Source organism: Eptatretus burgeri, chromosome 2 (genome assembly GCF_056783735.1).
Source record: "Eptatretus burgeri isolate ZD-2024b chromosome 2, Ebu_testis_v1, whole genome shotgun sequence".
Taxonomy (NCBI): Eukaryota; Metazoa; Chordata; class Myxini; order Myxiniformes; family Myxinidae; genus Eptatretus; species Eptatretus burgeri.
Window position 1 is genome coordinate 140,970,388 of NC_140962.1, and position 20,240 is coordinate 140,990,627.

The window sequence follows — 20,240 nt, forward strand, 5'->3', positions numbered from 1 at the left end:
CAACACAACACCAATTTATCAACGCCACATCAATTTATCAACCCCACACCAATTTATCAACATCACATCAATTTATCAACACCACACCAATTTATCAACACCAGACCAATTTATCAACAGCAGACCAATTTATCAACACCGGACCAATTTATCACCACCACACCAATTTATCAACAACACATCAATTTATCAACACCACACCAATTTATCAACACCAGACCAATTTATAAACACCACATCAATTAAGCAACACTACGCCAATTTAGCAACACTACGCCAATTTAGCAACACTACGCCAATTTATCAACACCACATCAATTTATCAACACCACACCAATTTATCAATACCACATCAACACCACACCAATTTATCAACACCACATCAATTTATCAAACCACATCAATTTATCAACACTACATCAATTTATCAACACCACATCAATTTATCAACACCACACCAATTTATCAACACCACATCAATTTATCAACACCACACCAATTTATCAACACCAGACCAATTTATCAACACCAGTCCAATTTAGCAACACCGGACCAATTTATCAACACCACACCAATTTATCAACACCACACCAATTTATCAACACCACATCAATTTATCAAACCACATCAATTTATCAACACCACACCAATTTATCAACACCAGACCAATTTATAAACACCACATCAATTTAGCAACACCACGCCAATTTATCAACACCACACCAATTTACCAACACTTGGCCAATTTATCAACACCACACCAATTTATCAACACCACACCAATTTATCAATGCCACATCAATTTATCAACATCACACCAATTTATCAACACAACACCAATTTATCAACGCCACATCAATTTATCAACCCCACACCAATTTATCAACATCACATCAATTTATCAACACCACACCAATTTATCAACACCAGACCAATTTATCAACACCAGACCAATTTATCAACACCACACCAATTTATCAACACCACACCAATTTATCAACACCACATCAATTTATCAACACCACATCAATTTATCAACACCACACCAATTTATCAACACCAGACCAATTTATAAACACCACATCAATTTAGCAACACTACGCCAATTTAGCAACACTACGCCAATATAGCAACACTACGCCAATTTATCAACACCACATCAATTTATCAACACCACACCAATTTATCAATACCACATCAACACCACACCAATTTATCAATACCACATCAATTTATCAAACCACATCAATTTATCAAACTACATCAATTTATCAACACCACATCAATTTATCAACACCACACCAATTTATCAACACCACATCAATTTATCAACACCACACCAATGTATCAACACCAGGCCAATTTATCAACACCACACCAATTTATCAATACCACATCAACACCACACCAATTTATCAACACCACATCAATTTATCAAACCACATCAATTTATCAACACCACATCAATTTATCAACACCACACCAATTTATCAACACCACATCAATTTATCAACACCACACCAATGTATCAACACCAGGCCAATTTATCAACACCACACCAATTTATCAACACCACATCGATGTATCAACACCAGGCCAATTTATCAACACTAGGCCAAAAAAAGAAAAATGCAAAGTTTTTTTTGGTAGCTTTTTTCTTTCTTTCGTGGAGAGGGGGCATGGGCGAATACGGTTCTTGGGTCTTGTAAATGCTTTCAACATTTTATTTCAGGGTACACCGGGGCATTTCACATATAAAATGAAAAATGAAAGCTATCCTCACAACGTGAACTAATTTGTGAAGGATTATTGCATCAATGCTAATTCAGTGACCTATGTCCATTAATAATGAAAAATAATACTTTTTGTACGCATAACTCCCACTTCCAATCCAGTGCAATATTCTAATACCAGGATGTAAATCCATGCAGTGGATATGTATTTCATGATACATGTATTTTTGATAGACGGGTGCTTCCCCCTGCTAACTTATTTGGCCAGCTTTTGCTTTCAGTGTATTTTTATTGAAGAATGAAGTAAGACTAGCAAATTTACCCAGCGTTGCACAGGAAGAGAAATGTGAATAAGTAACACTTTGTCGCCAAAGAAAATTTGGAAATTGTAATAATCTCTGCCACCACCACCAGGTGGTGCTACCTGGCACACATTTACATGGAGAATTTACGCTACCCCCCTCTCCACACCTACTCTTGAGGCCGTGGCCACAATGTCTATGTTACCCCCCCCCCCTCCTCACACACACAAGGTTGTATTTGTACCCTGAGTTTGGAACTTAAAGGATGTGGCTGTGCAAAGAACACGTACAAACAAAGAGAGACAGACAGACAGACAGAGGCAGCAAGAGGGCGACAAAGATGTGGGAGGAGAGCGCTGCAACTTATTATGAGGGGGAGTGAGGATGGGACAGAGGATGGGGGGAGGAGGGAGGAAAAAAAGACAGGTCGGGAGTGGAGGTGGGGTTAGCAAAGAGAATGATATGTTTTGCTTTATGACCGAACACAAAAGAAAACTCATGTCAGAACAGCTGTACACACAATGACACAACAGAGTTTGTAATGTAATCCACTGGCACATTTGCAAAAACGTTGATATTCCAGATCCATAAAATTTGTGGGAACATGAACCAAAAGCAATCACTGAAAACATGAAGTACCGCTCACGTACGACCTCATGATCCCATCGAGCATGAATATCGAAAACAAAGCATTGCGATTAGATATCATACTTAGGTACAAAAATTAGCGAAGGCATTGCGAAGTGAGGTGTAAATACCAGTGATTTTAGACTAAACGATGCAAGAATTAAGAAAATGACCGAATACCAAGACCTCAAGAATGAAGTGAAAATATGCTGGAAGCTGAAGAATGGCAAAGTTGTACCAGTGATAGTTGGAACAACGGGAATGATGACAAAGAACCTCATAGAGATATTAAAAACCATCGCTGGGAATATCACTACAAATGAACCTCAGTTGGAAGCCGTCCTGGGCTCAGTAACGATCCTGAAGAGAGCCCTCGGCACAAAACTTTGAGAACAGAAAACTTCACAGCTTGATCCATGAATCGTATCCCCTTACCAAAATGAAGGTGGATACTTTGAGCCTGCCCTGGAAGGACTCCATTCTACATTCTGAAACTCACATATGTGCGCGCGCGCGCGCGCGCGCACGCGCGCACACACACACACACACACACACACACACACACACACACACACACACACACACACACACACACACACACACACACACACACACACACACACACGTGCCAAGTGCCATTGTGGTAATACAGTTTATGTACATACACACACAAATGTAAACATGCATAAAATACATAAAAACGACAAACACAAAGATTTACCTTTTAACTGAGTTCTTTGACAGAGGAATTCAAGAGGGAAATTAGTGAAATTAAATTGAAAAATATATCAAGGCACACAACACAAGATGTCGATCTCTGCTCTATGGCCTATGCCTGCACAGCCAAATCATGGCAAACACATGGTTGGATGGACCTTATTGTTTTTCTATGTATCGATGTCGAAGTGAGGGGTGGATTATATTAAAAGATCGCATGAAAAGGTAAAACAAAACGATGTCTTGTAAAAATAAAATTGCACATTTTCAGTGGATGAGACCCCCCCCCCCCCCCCGAGGAACCAACCGCACGGCATCGCAGGGTCCAACACAGGCAGAAACATTTGTCTAATCGATGTTCCATTGAAAGCACGGGTACTTTTACCGAAACAAACAACCAAGCAGCTTGGAGAGCGCTTACCAAGTGGCTTAAGCACTCAAGCAAGTACTCCAACGAAACGGTTAAGAAACGGCTCATTTGGCCCGTGATTAGCAATCACTGAACCATCATATTAAACATACACCTCCAGGAGACGCCCAAAATGTCAAATATGTCCGAATTGGACAAATTAATACTTTTATAGGAGTCAGAACTGCTTGTAAGTTTGATTCTGGAGCATAAATTTTGTAATTCTGCTGAGTTTAAGAGATTGTTGCGGTGATCGGATGTGGGCAAAATAAATAAAACAATGAATGCTGACATCTTCCGGAGTTTATGAGCATTGCAATGTACCCAGCGATTTGTAGCTATGATGAACAGGTATTCGATACTATGAGTGCAGAAAGTGAAAAAAAAAACTTTATCATGAAGAAATCGTTACGGCCTGTTCCAGTCAAGGCATGGTTGAGCAGGCCAAAAAACATGACGGTTTCAGACCCCAGCGAGGTTACTCAGGAATCGCCTGAAGACACCATAGAGAGCGGTGACCGAGAATGCGCCTGATAAAGGACATAATTAAATAAGGCCGTTAATTATCTTCAAAAGAGGTGTTTTAATTAACCGAAACATCTAATTTTCACTCTTGCACTTCCTTGGAGTTTTCGTAGTATGCATGCAAAGTTTCAGGCTGCGAGGTTTCATGATTTTGGAGTTGTGGAGGAAATACACTGATTGACACACACATTGACACACAAACACACACACACACACACACACACACACACACACACACAAACACACACACACACACACACATTTATGAGTGTATATAAAATAAAAGGCCTGGAGTTAGATTTATATCACGACCAGAGTAAACAGAGGCAAGTTAAGAAAATAACTTGGCAAGCCAAAAGAGAGGATGAGAAGGACATGGCTAAGAATACTAAACACGAGCAAATACCACCCATCATTTCGTTGATGGGAATACTAAAGGGGGGAGGGATAGAAAAATTGGGGAAGAGGGAGAGAGGGGTGGGGGAGAGAGAGCGGGGGGAGAGAGAGAGGAGGGGGAGCAAGGAGGGGTGGGGGATCGAGGAGGGTTGAAGGGAAGGAAGACGTGCGGTGTAGCGTAAATTACCGCCCGGATGCATCCAAAGACAAATCCCACCTGGACACATCTGGAGCCAAGCTGACTGGAGACAAACACCGCTTGGACACGTCTGGAGACAAACTCCCGTCCAGACATAAACACCGCCCAGACACGTCCTGAGACAAACCTTGTCCAGACATCACTCGCTCAGGGTGATGGAGCATGAACCACTCCATCAGGAAAATGGACCATGAACCACTCGCTCAGGGTGATGGAGCATGAACCAATCGCTCAGGGTGATGGAGGACGAACCACTCGCTCAGGGTGACGGAGCATGAACCACTCTCTCAGGGAAGTGAAGGACGAACCACTCGCTCAGGGTGATGAGCACAAACAATCGCTCAGGGTGATGGAGGACGAACCACTCGCTCAGGGTGACAGTGCCTGAACCACCCTCTCTCAGGGAAGTAGAGTACGAACCACTCTCTCAGGGTGATGGAGCACGAACCACTCTCTCAAGGTGATGGATCATGAACCACTCGCTCAGGGTGATGGAGCACGAACCACTTGCTCGGGGTGATGGAGCACGAACCACTCACTCTGAATGACGTGCCGGGCAAAAGCGTCTGCAGTGAGTGAACGATTCGCTCAGAAGGACATAGTACCGCTATCGACTGTAAAGCGTTCGGCAAGTGGCTTAAGCACTCATGCAAGCACTCAAATTGAATGGTTGATGAGGAACGGTTGGCCAGGCTGTCACTGCATATCATGTGTAGGCACCCTTTAACTTTAAATCCGGTTTTCACCACGCACATCGCAGTTATTTAAATAAAATTAATTCGTTCAAATAATGACTTTTTCCACAAAAGAGTTGCAGCTTAATGCAGAACAACCCTGGACACATCGGAAAGTTCAACCACCCATGAAATAATCATTGCAGATAATCCGCCATCTTCCCTGTTCGTCTGTGCATGTGTCACGTGATACGTTCGTGGTTCGCGCAAATGTTATATATTTTTTTAAACCTTCGTTTTTTTTTTTACCAGATTTGCTTTGATTTCCTGTAGAGCACCTCGCGAAGGATACGAAAATATACACAGATCTGCAGGCACCACGGATAGGCAGTCCCTCTGCGGTACATGGTGCGAGGTTGATCAGTAAATGCATTAAATCATGCAGGTCAATGAAGGTAGTTAATTTTGGCACTTTCCTAAATTTTTTGTTCACTAAATATAATTCTCCAAACAGTAGAAAAAGGTAAGTTTATTGCTTTGGAAATTTCACATTTTGTTTGTATTTATGGAGAAGGAGGGAACATAGACTTGCTTGCTTAAAGTATATTTCGGCTTCGTTGTAAGATTCGTTATTTCTTTAAATTATCAGATTTCACAACAGATTTTGACACTTATTTGATCCGGACAATATCCGATCCTCAAAACGGAAATAATATTTCGATGAAATACTTTAATTAGTCTGTGAGAGTAGATCGTGGAAAATCGTCTCAAATAATGCATGAAATCGCTCCAAGCTCATAATTTGAAAACTATAGTATTTACAAAAGCGATATATACAGCGATTCGTAGCTATGATGAACAGGCATTCATTCATATGAGTGAGGAAAGTGAAAAAAAATGTATTGTTCCGGCCTGTTCCAAGTCAAGGCATGGTTGAGCAGGCCAAAAACATGGTGGCTTCAGACCCCAGCGAGGTTATCCAGGGAACACCTTAAAACCCCAGACAGCGAGGTGGTCAAGGATCGCCTAATGAAGAATATAATTAAATAAGGCCATTATCTTCAAAAGGGGTCTTTTAATTGACCTAAACATCCAATTTTCACTTTTTCACTTCCTTGGAGTTTTTTTTTTTGTGTGCATGCAAAGTTTCAGGCTGCTAGGTTTTATAGTTTTGGAGTTATGGAGAAGACACACTGACACATACACACACACACACACACAGACACACACACACACACACACACACACACACACACACACACACACACACACACACATTGACATGTATTAGTATGTAGATAACAGCAAGGCTTGCTTTAAGTATATAAAGGGTAAAGAACAGGTGAGGACCAGTGTGGGCCCAATGAGGAATCGCACCGGGAGAGTGGTTAGTGAGGAAAGTGAGATGGCAGGCTTATTAAAGTTATTTCGCTTCAACTTTTACACAAGAACAGTCAGGAGAATTACCAATAGCAGAGAGTATCTATCAAGGTGGTGAGGAAGGGCTTTTACAGAAGATCCAGGTTAGAGTGGAGGAAGTAAAGGAACAACTCGGAAATCTAAGAGTAGATAAGGCTCCAGGTTCAGATAATATGCACCAAAGAGTATTGAGGGAGGTGGCTGATGCACCAAAGAGTATTGAGGGAGGTGGCTGATGCACCAAAGAGTATTGAGGGAGGTGGCTGATGCACCAAAGAGTATTGAGGGAGGTGGCTGCACAGGTAAGCGAGATGTTAACAGATATCTTCAAGAGCTCACTGGAGTCAGGACAAGCACCGGAGGATTGGAGAGTAGCAAATGTAAAAACATTATTTTAGAAAGGATCCAGAGGAGAATTGGGAAACTATACACCTGTTTGTTTCACTGGTGATGGGGGTATTCATTAGGGACCAGATGAGGAGCCATTTAAATAAATACAAACGAATTAAAGGTCATCAGCATGGGTTTACCAAAGGTAGGTATTGCCAACCAAATCAATTAGAGTTCTATGAAGTAGTTTCTGATTGGGTGGATGAGGGAAAGACAGTGGACATTGTATATCAAGACTCTAAGAAGGCATTTGATAAGGTACCACATCGGAGTTTGTTTGCCAAGGTGAGGGCTTATGGAGAGGCTGGTCAGGTAGCTTATTTGATTACAAACTGGCTAAGTAATAGGAAGCAAAGAGTGGCTGTGAGTGGGAGAATGTCTTGCTGGGAAGTTGTAAGTAGTGGGCTACCTCAGGGATGAGTACTCCAACCATTATTATTCATAATTTACATCAGCAGTTTGGATAGTGGGGTGAAGAGTAGGCTTTCCAAATTTGCAGATGACAAAGCTTGTAGGTAAGGTGGATAGCAGAGGGGGTGGTGATAAGATTCAGCAAAGTATCGATACTTGCATAGATTGGGCAAAAGATTGGCAGATGGAATTTAACCTGAGCAAGTGTAAGGTGTTGGGGATGGGTAAGAACAATAAAAAATAGAGATTACAGGATGCATGGGGTAATTTTGGAGCATGTCACACAGGAGAAGGATCTGGAGGTGGGAATATATATGGGAGGTAAACAGGTAGCACAGTGCCAGGCGTAAAGCAAATCGGGTTTTAGGTTGTAATCGGAGGGGGATCATTTATAAATCAAAAGAGGTGGTGTTAACATTGAACAGGAATTTAGTGAGGCCATATCTGGAATGTTGTGTGCAGTTTTGGTCACCACAACTCAGGAAGGACATCGATGCCATTGAGAGGTTTCAGCACAGGGCTACTAGATTGATTCTGGGCTTAGCTTGACTCAGCTATGAGGAGCGGCTGATGGAGACAGGGCTTTATATACTAGAAAGGAGGCAGTTATGAGGAGATATGATAGAGATGTTTAAGACAATGAAGGATATCGATAAAATAACTGCAGAAGAATTATTCAGCAGAGTCGACAGTGATAGGACCAGGTGCCATTACCTGAGAGTAAAGACGAAGAGAGTTAAGACGGTAGAGGGGCAGGGGTCTTTTACTCAGAGAGTAGTTAATGCATGGAATGGTCTCCTTGGAAAGGTAGTCACAGTAGAAACAGTAGATAAGTTTAAATTGGAATTACATACGTACCAGGAAATATTGGAGACAGAGCGGTATTGGGATGTTGCCAGGACTTTCAGGGAGCTTGATGTGGGAGATTTTAGATGTATTGACGGCTTGATGCATTGATGGGTGATTGTGTGCATCTGTGCAGAATGTTGTCTGTGGGGGTCTTGTCAAGGGGCCTTGTCGCAAGTCCAGTTTACTGAAGACCGTGGATCTGTACAGGTGAGTGTTGTGCAATTCCATTATCGGAAGTGGGTATTTATCTGGGGATGATGGCTCTATTCACAGAGCCTCAATGCAAATGAGGAGTCCCCCCGATTTATTTATTGCTATTACATACTCTAGTTGGTGATCCGGGGGGGGGGGGGAGCATGAATGGGCTCAATAATCCTAGAATCCAGCAGGGCCTTCAGCTTGGCCATCACTTGATCCCACAGGGCAAGGGGAATGCAGTGCAGCCAGAACAATCTCAAATTGCAGATGGTTGGAATTTGGATTGAGTTGACTAATCTAACATTGGAAGCTTTCCTCCTTTCTCTTCCCATCCTGATGGGTTCTGGAATGAATTGATATGATGACATGAACAAAGCGTTGACAAAATAGTTCAGTAAGTGAGATTGAGTGAATGGTACGAGGAGGAAGAAGAGGTATGAAGAAGGGAAGAGGAAATACCCACCCCCGTGGAGACGAACCCCCACCTTAATTTATGTGTGGTCGAAGGGATTCAGCTGTTTTGGAATTGATGCTGTTCCTGTGTTAGTGCTGAGATAAGTCGTCTTTTATTTGCGGGGTTCAAAGCTTCATTTACATGCTGGGGGTGTAGCTCATTGGGGGTCGGTTTCTGCTGGGGGAGAAGGGCACCCTGGGCACTGCGGAATGCCAAACCAGAGGAAGCCATCGGGCCCTGAGGGGAAATACAAATTTGTGGGCCCAGGTACCCTGAGAGTGGACTCGAGGCGCTACGTACCAGGGAGTGCCCTTGGGGGAAGCCAGAGAGGTAAGTTCGGAGGTGGCCCCAACGCCTCAAAAGTGCCGTGCCAAAGAAGCAGCCAGAGACCTACAGATAGAGCCACACTGCCCAGCAGTTGTGCAGGAGACAGAGACAGACAAAAAATTTTAGGGTTGGGCCCAAATTTGTTGGAACATCAACATGTGGAAGAGAAGGTAATTTGATTACAAGGAACAACTGTAAAAGTGGTTAAAGTTAAATGAGAAATGTTTTGATGATGTTAGGATAGATAGAGATGCTCCCCCTTCATACCATTTTGATGTCTGTGGCCGCTGGAATGCAAAAGTAGTGCAAATGGCTTTTGTCTGGATCCATTTTGTTTAACATTGTAAGTGATGGGCAGGCATGCCTCCAATTGGGCTACTCTGCCGGCGGGCCGTGAGAGGCCACACTGCTTCATCGTGTTTATCATCGTATTTGCCTTGATCTTCCTCCCAGGGGATAGTTTAGCTTAAGGGATTAGTGTGCATGGGAGAGATAGATTAGTTATGATGGGCCAGGGGTTGGTATAGGATATAGGGATTAGTGGGGAAAGTAGGAATAGGATTGGTTTGGGCTGAAGCCAGCAATTCTACTTGCTGACACCACACGCTCCTACCACCATCTGCTGGCTCACGACATCTGAGGGCGCTCGCAACACCTTCCAGCCACTCAGCTGCCTGTTCAGCTTTGCCAGTTGTGCTTTTGCTTGTCAATCTTGCCAGTCATGCCAGTTTGCCACCAGTCATGCCATCTGCTGTAAGCCATACCATTGTTTTTCCAGTCTTGTCATTCCTGCCATTTTGCAGCTCAATTGCTGCATCATTGTACTTGTTTATTGGGCCACATGGGCTGAAGATCCTCTGTTTTGGGCCATTTAAAGGCGGAAGACCTAGTTAACAGCCATGTGGGTCCTTTTTCAATTTTTCTAGGCCCTCCAGGCCATTTCACGAACTCCAGTTGTGGAGAGGCCATGTGGACCATTGGGGAGCACCGGATGCTGACAGGCCGGCCCTATGGTCACCAAAACATTTCTTGTGTTGAGACCCAAGGCCCAAATACACAGAGTTGGGGACAGGGTCTTATACTGGGAAAGAGAGGTCAGAAGACTCTTTGGAGAAAGAAGAAGAGGAGAAGGCCGTCCTGTTTATCAGGTCAGGTATGGGAGCATGCGCCAGAGCAGCGCGTTGCTGCGTCCACTTTCTGCCGGAACTCCAGGGGCCTCTGTCTGGCCATCCCCCAGACAGATGTCTGGCTCATCCCCATCTGCTTGAGATGCCGATCAACCTGCTGCAACCACAAGGAACGTGGTCGGCCCATTGGCCTCCTCCACTCACGAGGCTCCCTTGCTGAGTGAATCTGGTGAAAAGGATCTGCGTCAGGAAAACGAGCCGCATGTTCATACAGCTGCAGCTGATGCTCACAGTCTATGCAGGTTTATCCCTGCATAGCATGTGCATAGGGAGTGAATGAGTAGCCTTTGTGACATAAGGCATCAGCATAAGAACTGAACTGTTCTGAGTTTTTGCACATGTGGGTTTAAAATATCCCTGGTGTTGGCTTCATGGTTAGAGTGGTGGGCTTGGGATCATAGAATCCTGAGTTCAAATCCCACTCGGCTGTTGGATTAATACTAGGTGGGGTTGACTCTGCCTGTCATCCTTCTGAGGTCGGTAAAATGAGTACCAGCTTGCTGGTGTCCTGTGTCGGAGTGGCGACCTGTCCAGGATTGTGCCCAATAGCCAAGGAGACTGCTTAGGCAGCACCAATGCTCTGCACAGAGTATGGTCCCAATGGATGGATGGTTGGGTTTAAAATAGGGTGGGGAGTAGTGTTGTATGGTAAGTGGGGTCAGATCCCAATGCTGCTCCCCCTCAGAGCACAGCACCAGGAGAGGCTGAAGGACGAAGGTGGGGGGTAATGTTGTGAAAATGGCCATAGTGAGGTAAAACTGTTTCGTATAATGATCATTATTTCTTCGTATTTGCTTCATTTAAGTGTGGTGTTCTGTTCATGCAATATATATGCCTTGCATATATAAAAGAAAGACATGCCCCGCCCCCCCCCCCCCCTTTGCCATCACCAAACGTTTGTCTTTGTTGGATGTTCTTTTCCTGAAATCTGTGCTTTATGTTTCTTTTAAAGTGGTCAAAGACATTGCAGCGTGGGGAAATAAACCAGAGCTGTCAAAAAACAGTTATATCACCACAGGGGGCTAGTGGAGCAGCGGTGACGCTTGTCACTTTTGCCGTTACATCTCGAGGTGCTGACGTTGCGCCTCAATATTCCCACGTGCTGGAAGCAATGTAAGGCAGAACACCAGGAGAAAGCCAGTTCCCAGATTTTGGCTCAAAGAGAATTCCCCAGAACCAGTGCAGAGGAAACTGTGCTTCTCGTTTTCTCCTGGTGAGCCGAACCACACCCCGCAGGACAGAACTACACCCTCTCCTCGGCATGAAGGCAATGGGACGTTTGCTCTGCTATGGATCCGAACTGCCACCAGACTCCTGCATGGCTCTACCTCTAGTTTTGCCGACCATCTCTTCATTGTTCTGTCAAACCCCTATGTCTTTCTCCCGTGGTGCATGTACAATTGTGAGAAAAAGTTTGTGAACCCTTTAGAAGTTTCTGTATTTCTGCATAAATTTGACCAAAAATGTGATCAAATCTTCATCTAAGTCCTAATAATAGAAAAAGAGAACCTGAATAAACCAATCACACATGAAAAAATCTACTTTTTCATTTACTTATTAAGCAAAATGATCCAACATTCAATTTATTTGTTGGAAAAAGTTTGTTTCCCTCAAGGTTAATCAGCTCAATTAAGGGGGTAATTCCAGTCAGGTGTTTCAATCAACCAGATGACAGTCAGGATTGAGTTTGGGTGGCACAGCCCTATATAAAAACATCGACTTTCTTCATCACCATCAGAGTCTGGTCATCACCACACAGGTTTGTGAAAGCATTTCATGCCCCAATCAAAAGAGATTTCTGAGGACTTCAGAAAAAGAGTTGTCAATGCTCATTGGTCTGGAATGGGCTACAAAATCGTTTCTAAAGTTGTTGGGCTCCACCAATCCACTGTCAGGCAGATAGTGTACAAATGGAGAAAATTCAACACCATTGTTATTTTTTCCAGGAGCGGTCATCGAACAAAAATCACTCCAAGAGAAAGGCGTACAATAATCCAGGAGGTCACAAAGAACCCCAGAGTAACGTCTAAGTATCTGCAGACCTCTCTTGCATTGCCTAATGTCAGTGTTCATGAGTCCACCATCAGGAAAACACTGAACAAGAATGGTGTGCATGGAAACATAGCAACGAGGAAACCACCGCTCTCCAAAAGAACATTCCCACCTGTCTCAAGTTTGCCAAAGACCACTTAGATCATCCAGAAAGCTATTGGAAGAATGTTCTGTGGTCAGATGAGTTGAGTGGAACTTTTTGGCTTAAATGAGAAACGTTATGTTTGGCAAAAAACAAACACTGCATTCCAAGATTAGAACCTCATCCCAACCATGAAGCAGGGTGGTGAGAGTATCATGGTTTGGGGCTGCTTCGCTGCCTCAGGACACAGACGGCTTGCTATCATTGATGGAACCATGAATTATTGATTGTGCCAGCAAGTTCTACATGAGTATGTCAAGGCATCTGTCCGTGAGCTGAAGCTTAACAAAAGTGGGTTATGCAGCAAGACAACGATCCTAAACACACAAATCTACAATAGCATGGCTGAAGCAGAAGAGATTTTGCATTTTGGAATGACCAAGTCAAAGTCCAGACCTTAACCCAAATGAAACGTTGTGGCAGAACCTGCAGCGAGCAGTTCATGCAATAAAGCCCACAAATGTCTGAATTGAAGCAGTTCTATCAGGAGGAATGGGCCAAAATTCCTCCAAGCCGATGTGCAGGAGTGATCAAGAGTTACAGGAAACGTTTGGTTGAAGTTATTGCTGCTCAAGGGGGTTCCACCAGTTACTGAATGTGAAGGTTCACATACTTTTTCCCCCAAAGAAATTGAATGTTGTGTCATTTTGCTCAATAAATAAATCAAAAAGTTGATTTTTTTTGTGTGCTATTTGTTTAATCAGGTCCTCTTTATCTATTACCAGACGACCCGTGAACCCGTTGGGTTCACGTTGTGACAGCGGTTGATAAAAAGAATCATTTCAAAAAAAAAAGAAAAGAAAAAGATAGCTCCAGCGAACTATACTGCTGAGGTTGTTTGCATTGAACAAATTCTCCCGAAAAGTACTTGACTGAATCGGGAATTGATTTTTTAAATCATTTTTTCGTTGCTCGATTTTAACGAAACTTGATACTGCACACTGCAGGCGAATGGTGAGTAAGGTGGGCCGAAAATTTTTGCGCTATCGTGTACCGTTTTGGCTGTATTTCGGCAACATACAGACATACACACATATATACAAGATGAGAGTTTTAGTAATACTGTATATAGAAGATTAGGGCTTAAATGATGTTCTGATCACATTTTTGATCAAATTTATGCAGATATACAAAAAATGCTATGGGATTCACAAACTTTTTCTCACCACTCCATGAATGAAGGCCTTAAGACTAGGAATTAATAATTAAGGAATCTACTGATTGTTTGTTTGGTGCCAAGTGGTGCATATACCGTAGAGGGTAAGGGCTTTATTCTTGATTGTTAATTGTGATTGCTTCTTTTCTCCTTCCCCCGTGTCATTTGTTTTATGAATTCTGCTTGTTCTGGCTGCTTCGTTTGGTGGTTTAGGCTGGATGCAGGTTGATGGTAAAGTGATTCAAACCGCTTTCGACCACGCTCGTGACCTCATGCTTTTCTTGGCCGAATTATGTTGGTCATGAGGGTCTATCGACATGGCTCCTGGTTAATGACCCTATACTTTCCCCTCCTTCCCATCCCCAGTGAATTTAAGCTGATACAGTAATGGAATGAATTTGCTGTGTTTGTATAGTGAAGGCAAGATGGATTCAAATGGTTTCCTCCTGCCTTAAAGTTCCTTGTAGTAATGTCATTAAGGAAAGCAAAAGGATTGTGGATTCAAGTTTCAGGATAGAAAATCATTTGTCCTTCATCTTCAAGCGTTGTGAATCGTTTTCATAGTTCATGGGCACTCTCAAAGACTGTCACTGAAAGATGGACAGGCCACAATTATAGCCCTTTATTGTAACATTTGCCCTGTAAAATTTTTGAAAGCTTCTTTATTGCTCCGTGTGCTACAACTATCTGGAATGACGGCAAATTTCTTCAGTTCGTACATTTTCTTCAATTCATTTTTCAAGTCATGTTACTTTCCCTTTTTATTTCCATCTATATGAATACTCATGTGTCTCTTCATGCTTAATGATTAAATAAATGCTTCATGATTAAATAGAGTTGTGCATGTTTATTGGCGCCCACATCGGTGGATCTTCATATGCGCTTTTTGGTTTGACGAGGCACTGAAAGATTTTCCACAAATTTCACATTTGTATGGGCGATCACCAGTGTGACCTCTCATGTGAATTTTAAGATCCGATGGTCGAAGGAAACATTTTCCACAAGTCAGGCATTTGAATGGGCGCTCACCAGTGTGACATCTCTCGTGAGATTTCAGATGTGCTGGTTTTTTGAAAGATTTCCCACATAATGTGCATTTGTAAGGACGATGACCAGTGTGACCTCTCATGTGAATTTTCAGATCTGATGACCGAATGAAAGATTTTGCACAAATTGTACATTGGTATGGGCGCTCACCAGTGTGACCTCTCATGTGAGTTTTTAGGTCCGATGACTTCATGTAAGATTTTACACAAATTGTACATTGGTACGGGCGCTCACCAGTGTGACTTCTCATGTGAATTTTAAGGTGCGATGGAATTTTGAAAGATTTTTCACAAATTGTGCATTTGTTTGGAAGCTCACAACTGTGGATTTTCATGTGCCGATGAAGATCTGACAGTTGAACGAAAGATTTTTCACAATTTCTACATTTATGTGGGTACAAAGTGCTGTGGATCTTCACATGCCTTTTGAGGTCTGACGATGCAATGAAAGATTTCCCGCAAGTTTGACATTTGTATGGAAACTCACCAATGTGAATTCGTATGTGCATTTTCAGGTGTGATGAATGCTTGAAAGATTTTTCACAGGTTGTGCACTTGTATGGTCGTTCCATGCTGTGAATTCGCATGTGTGATTTCAGAGTTGACGAGATTTTGAAAGATTTTCCACAAATTTCACATTTGTATGGGCGATCACCACTGTGACCTCTTATGTGAGTTTTAAGGTTTGATGATCTTTTGAAAGATTTTCCACAGGTTGTGCAAATGTGTGGACGCTCAGTACTATGAATATGCATGTGCTCTTTCAGGTTTGATGAGGCGTTGAAAGATTTTCCACAACAGGTGCATTTGTATGGACGGTCAACACTGTGAGTTTGTGTGTGAACTTTAAGTTTTGAAGGGTTAATGAAAGATTTTCCACATGATGTACATTTGTATGGACGCTCAGAACTATGAGTTTGCACATGAGCTTTAACCTTTGAAGGGGTCATGAAAGACTTTCCACAAATTCTGCATTCGTACGTGTGGTCGCAACTGTGGATTTTCATATGGATCAGATGGTCTGATGGAGGAATGAATGACATTTCACAACTTCCACAATTACTACTTCCTGTTTCAACATCCTGTTGCCATATTGATGGCCGATGGACTTTGTGAAGAAATTCATTCTGTGTGAATGTGTTTTGCTCAGTTTTGACCATATGTGTCTGGAAATGTACAGTCAAAAGGTCTTTGCAATGAGTGCTGTAAAGGCACTTAAAACATTTGTACATTGCATCAACCGCAATCTCATGGCGTGTTTTCATGTGCAGCTGAAGTGCAGATTCTGTGGTAGACTTCAAACAGCATTTGCCGCGGGGGATCATCTGGATATTCTGTCGGACACCTGAGCAAACACACAATTTAAAACAGTCACGATAATTTTTGTGTAATGTATCCAATAATTAAAAATTCTTCAAAGGGAACATGAGTTAGCAAGGCAGCCACTTCACCAACATCTCAACCCATGAAAGAAAGACAGAAGTTCTGCACACACCCCTCACTGCCAGAGAGGCATTTTCTGAATTATATTTACCATTTTGGTGAATCATCACACCTGCACCCATTTCATTTGACCTATCCTCATCATTTCCAAAAACTTCAATGAGCCAATCAAATTTCAAAATTTGACAATGGGTTCCTGGCAATTTGAATCATACATTTCACAGGATCAAAACACACAATGAGCACAGGCGACTCTTATTTATGGGCAAGAAAGCCATTAGATCATAGGATGTAAAAACAAAAATACATGAATGTCCCATGACAGGGACATTATTAAGACGAAGTCCTCAATGTGGAATACACCATGTGAAGAAGGGTACAAAGATGTATAAAAAACCCAGGAATCAGATGTCGGGATGCAACATCCACACAATGGACCCCCATTTTTCAAGCCGCTTCCATCGAACTGCATCTCTTCGACATTTCAGAACAGCCAAAAAAAAACAACCAGCCGATTCACCATTTGACCTTGTGGAATGAGCTCCTGGTGTCCAACACCTTCACTGTCAAAAACACAACCAACATTGTCTTCTAATTTGAGCACAACTGTCTTGTTTTATTTGGTCGAGGTGACAAATGGGTCTTCCACTGAGATGACTGATGCTTTGTCTCAGTGTCATAGCCATAAACCCAAGTCTCATCACCTGAAATGATGTTGGGCAGAAAGTTTTCATAATTTGCTGCATGATCAATGAGTTCCTGAGACACTGTGAAGCAATGCACCTTCTGTTCGGGAATGAGAACCCACGGAACGAACTTTGCCGAGATCCGCCTCATCACCAAATATCGAGTCAAAATCGTTTGGCATATGCCGTAGATGCCAACTTCCTCATCCACTTCATGAATCGTCATCTCACGAGCGACTGATTCCTCACTGTGCGAGGTTGATAGCTCGCCGGAGCATGGATCATCAATGGAAGTTTGGCCACTTTTAAACCAAGGAAACCATTCAAATGTTTGAAAGCCTGAGAGCTTCATCTCCAAAAGCAGTTTTTAACATTTAATAGGTACATGTGGCTGTCTAACCGAGTTTCACACAAGATTTGATGTACACACGTTGCTCCTTCAAGTCAAATGTTTTACAATGGGACAAAAAAATAAATAAACAGATTGACACAAAACAGCATGTCACTCAAGACTGAAACAAGATGGCAGCTTCCTGCCAGAGGTTTGGTGTCAGCAAGTGTTGCCAACCATGCCACTTGTTTAATACCCTTATAATATACTTCATCTCCCTGCAATAAATTTAGTCCCAGAACCTTTTCATTAGACCTTGTTTGCTGCATGACCTCACCTATCATCATCATCATACATGTATTTTATTCCATACTCCAAATTGCTGAAGCTTTGCAGTTTTTACAGCAATGATTCAGACTTCAGAATGAAGTCTGGCGAGGAATCGATTATTTTCAGATTGTGGTTATCGAAGTTCCATTGTTGCTGGTGATTTTGAGGGATCAAACAACATAGAGATAGATGGCTTTACAATCTCCTGAATCATAAACCGAGGAACTCATTGCTCGTCCCGATTGGCATGTCTTTGTGAAGGTCAACATCTCTCTGACCATTCTCAGAAAACAGCCTCGGCGCCGGCGAGTCTGGCAGCACACTCCAGGAAACTGGCAGGAACTGCAAGCAGCCATTACACTTCAGGACTGGTCTCCGATATCCACAGTCTCTGATATTAATTCAGACTGGGAATTCTTCCACAGAAACCTGCTCTCTCATGCACAGATTCATCCCATCTCGTCTTCAGTTATCGTACCCATTCTCCCGCTCTTGGTACACTGAATCCGGTGGTGAGGCTGTTGCTTTAAAACAACTTGCATTCTCCTCCTGGAAGGCAACTCCAACAGAACGCAACCTCAGATCATTCCACAAAGCCCGCAACAAGTATGTGTCTACTGTCCAGAAAACAACATCTGTCCAACCTCTTTCTCTCTCGCTCTCTCTCTCTGAGAGGACGGACTGCAAATCCTCCAATCTACTTTCTGAACAACCCTCTCGAAGAGGTGCAGTCACTGAAACTCTTGGGTCTCACTCTCAGCCATGATCTCTCTTGAGCAAGCCACATTTCAAAGTTGGCCTCCAAAGCCAGATGCTGACTGGGCATCCTCAATTCTGCAAAGTCCTTCCTTGGCATACCTGAGCTTCTATCCACATGCAAGGCTTTCATCCTCAGCTTTATGGAGTACTGCTCTCCCCTCTGGGCTGGCTCCCCTGCCTCACATCTTCCTAAGCTTGATGCCATGGAAACCAAGGCTTTCAAGATCATTGGAATCTCTCGTGATAAAGCTGTGTCTATGGGCCTATCGCTTCTCCATCACTGACTGGTCGGTGGTCTCTTTGTCTTCTTCCACCTCATTTCTGGTCTTGCACCCTCTGCCCTCTCTGCGCTTTGTCCCTCCCCCCACCAGGTATTTTAAGGACGCAAGCGGTCCACTAGCAACCCCCTCCTCCTAAAACTACCCAAATCCAGAACCACTACCCACCTCCCCTCATTTATTCCTCTCTTTTCCCACCTGTGGAAGGAACTGCCTTCCATACTCTGTTCGATTTCATTCTTCCCTCCAAATCTTCAAGATAGCAGCTGACCACCGTCTCAGGTCTTTGCCCATCCAAAACCATGATCTTTTCTACACACATTCAACCACCCCTACCTCTCCCATAATTATGCTTTTGTATCAATCTTATCCACCCCATGCATTCTCCCCTACCACTCACCAGGACCTACATCTTTTGTTTGTCTGTCTTCATCTCCCTCCTCCCTGCTGTTGGTGTTTCCTCTTTCTCCTGTTGTTTCCTTTGTTATGTTATGTCCTGATCTATTCTGTGTCATAGCTCTTCCATGAGCCTTGACCATGTATTAAAAAAAAATTAAACAAAATACAACCGAAATTCTCATTTAAATAAAATAAATAGCAATTCTTCGCTTTGGAATGCAATTGTCAGGAGAGGAGACAGAGGAAGAGAAGTGCTAATCTTTTGAGGACAGGTCATTCAAAAAATACTAAAGAGGGTGATTGAATCCTCACCCTTCTCCAAACCCAAAGGCCTTAAGACATCTATCTCCTCCACAGTTGGTATTCCCGCATCGAAACAGCGAAATATGTAACCCTTACTGCTCCTCTATCATAGTCACCGATTCACAGAAACCTGTCACAATTGAAGAGAAAATAGTCGGAAATAACAGCAAACCTGCGTAACCTCCACAGTAAAAGCTCTGCTTGAGGGAAAGGGTTCTAAAGGGTAGTTCTAAAATCTAAATGGTTCTTAAGGGTAAATTATAAAGGGTTCCAAAGTTGGCAGCCGTAGTATAGAAATTGTGGGTAGAGTTAGGCGAACTGTCCAACCAATGGGTGGAACTTGCACACGCGTGCACGTACACACACACACACACACACACACACACACACACACACACACACACACACACACACACACACACACACACACACACACACACACACACACACACACACACACGGCTCTTTTTATAGTATGAACTTGAAAGAAACACTTAA

General features: G+C 42.9%; 1 protein-coding gene across 11 annotated transcripts in view; it reads right to left on the minus strand.

Annotated features, from left to right (window-relative positions):
- Positions 1–14,812: 14,812 nt before the first annotated feature.
- The window catches only part of LOC147033350 (uncharacterized), a 193,042-nt gene continuing 187,614 nt past the window's right edge, over positions 14,813–20,240 (minus strand). For all 11 annotated transcript variants that reach the window (XM_085871586.1, XM_085871585.1, XM_085871576.1 and 8 more), the window contains one exon: positions 14,813–16,558. In XM_085871586.1, the coding sequence (XP_085727712.1) occupies positions 15,015–16,558 (1,544 nt within the window). In that variant the 3' untranslated portion in view covers positions 14,813–15,014. The remainder of the gene's footprint in view (positions 16,559–20,240) is intronic.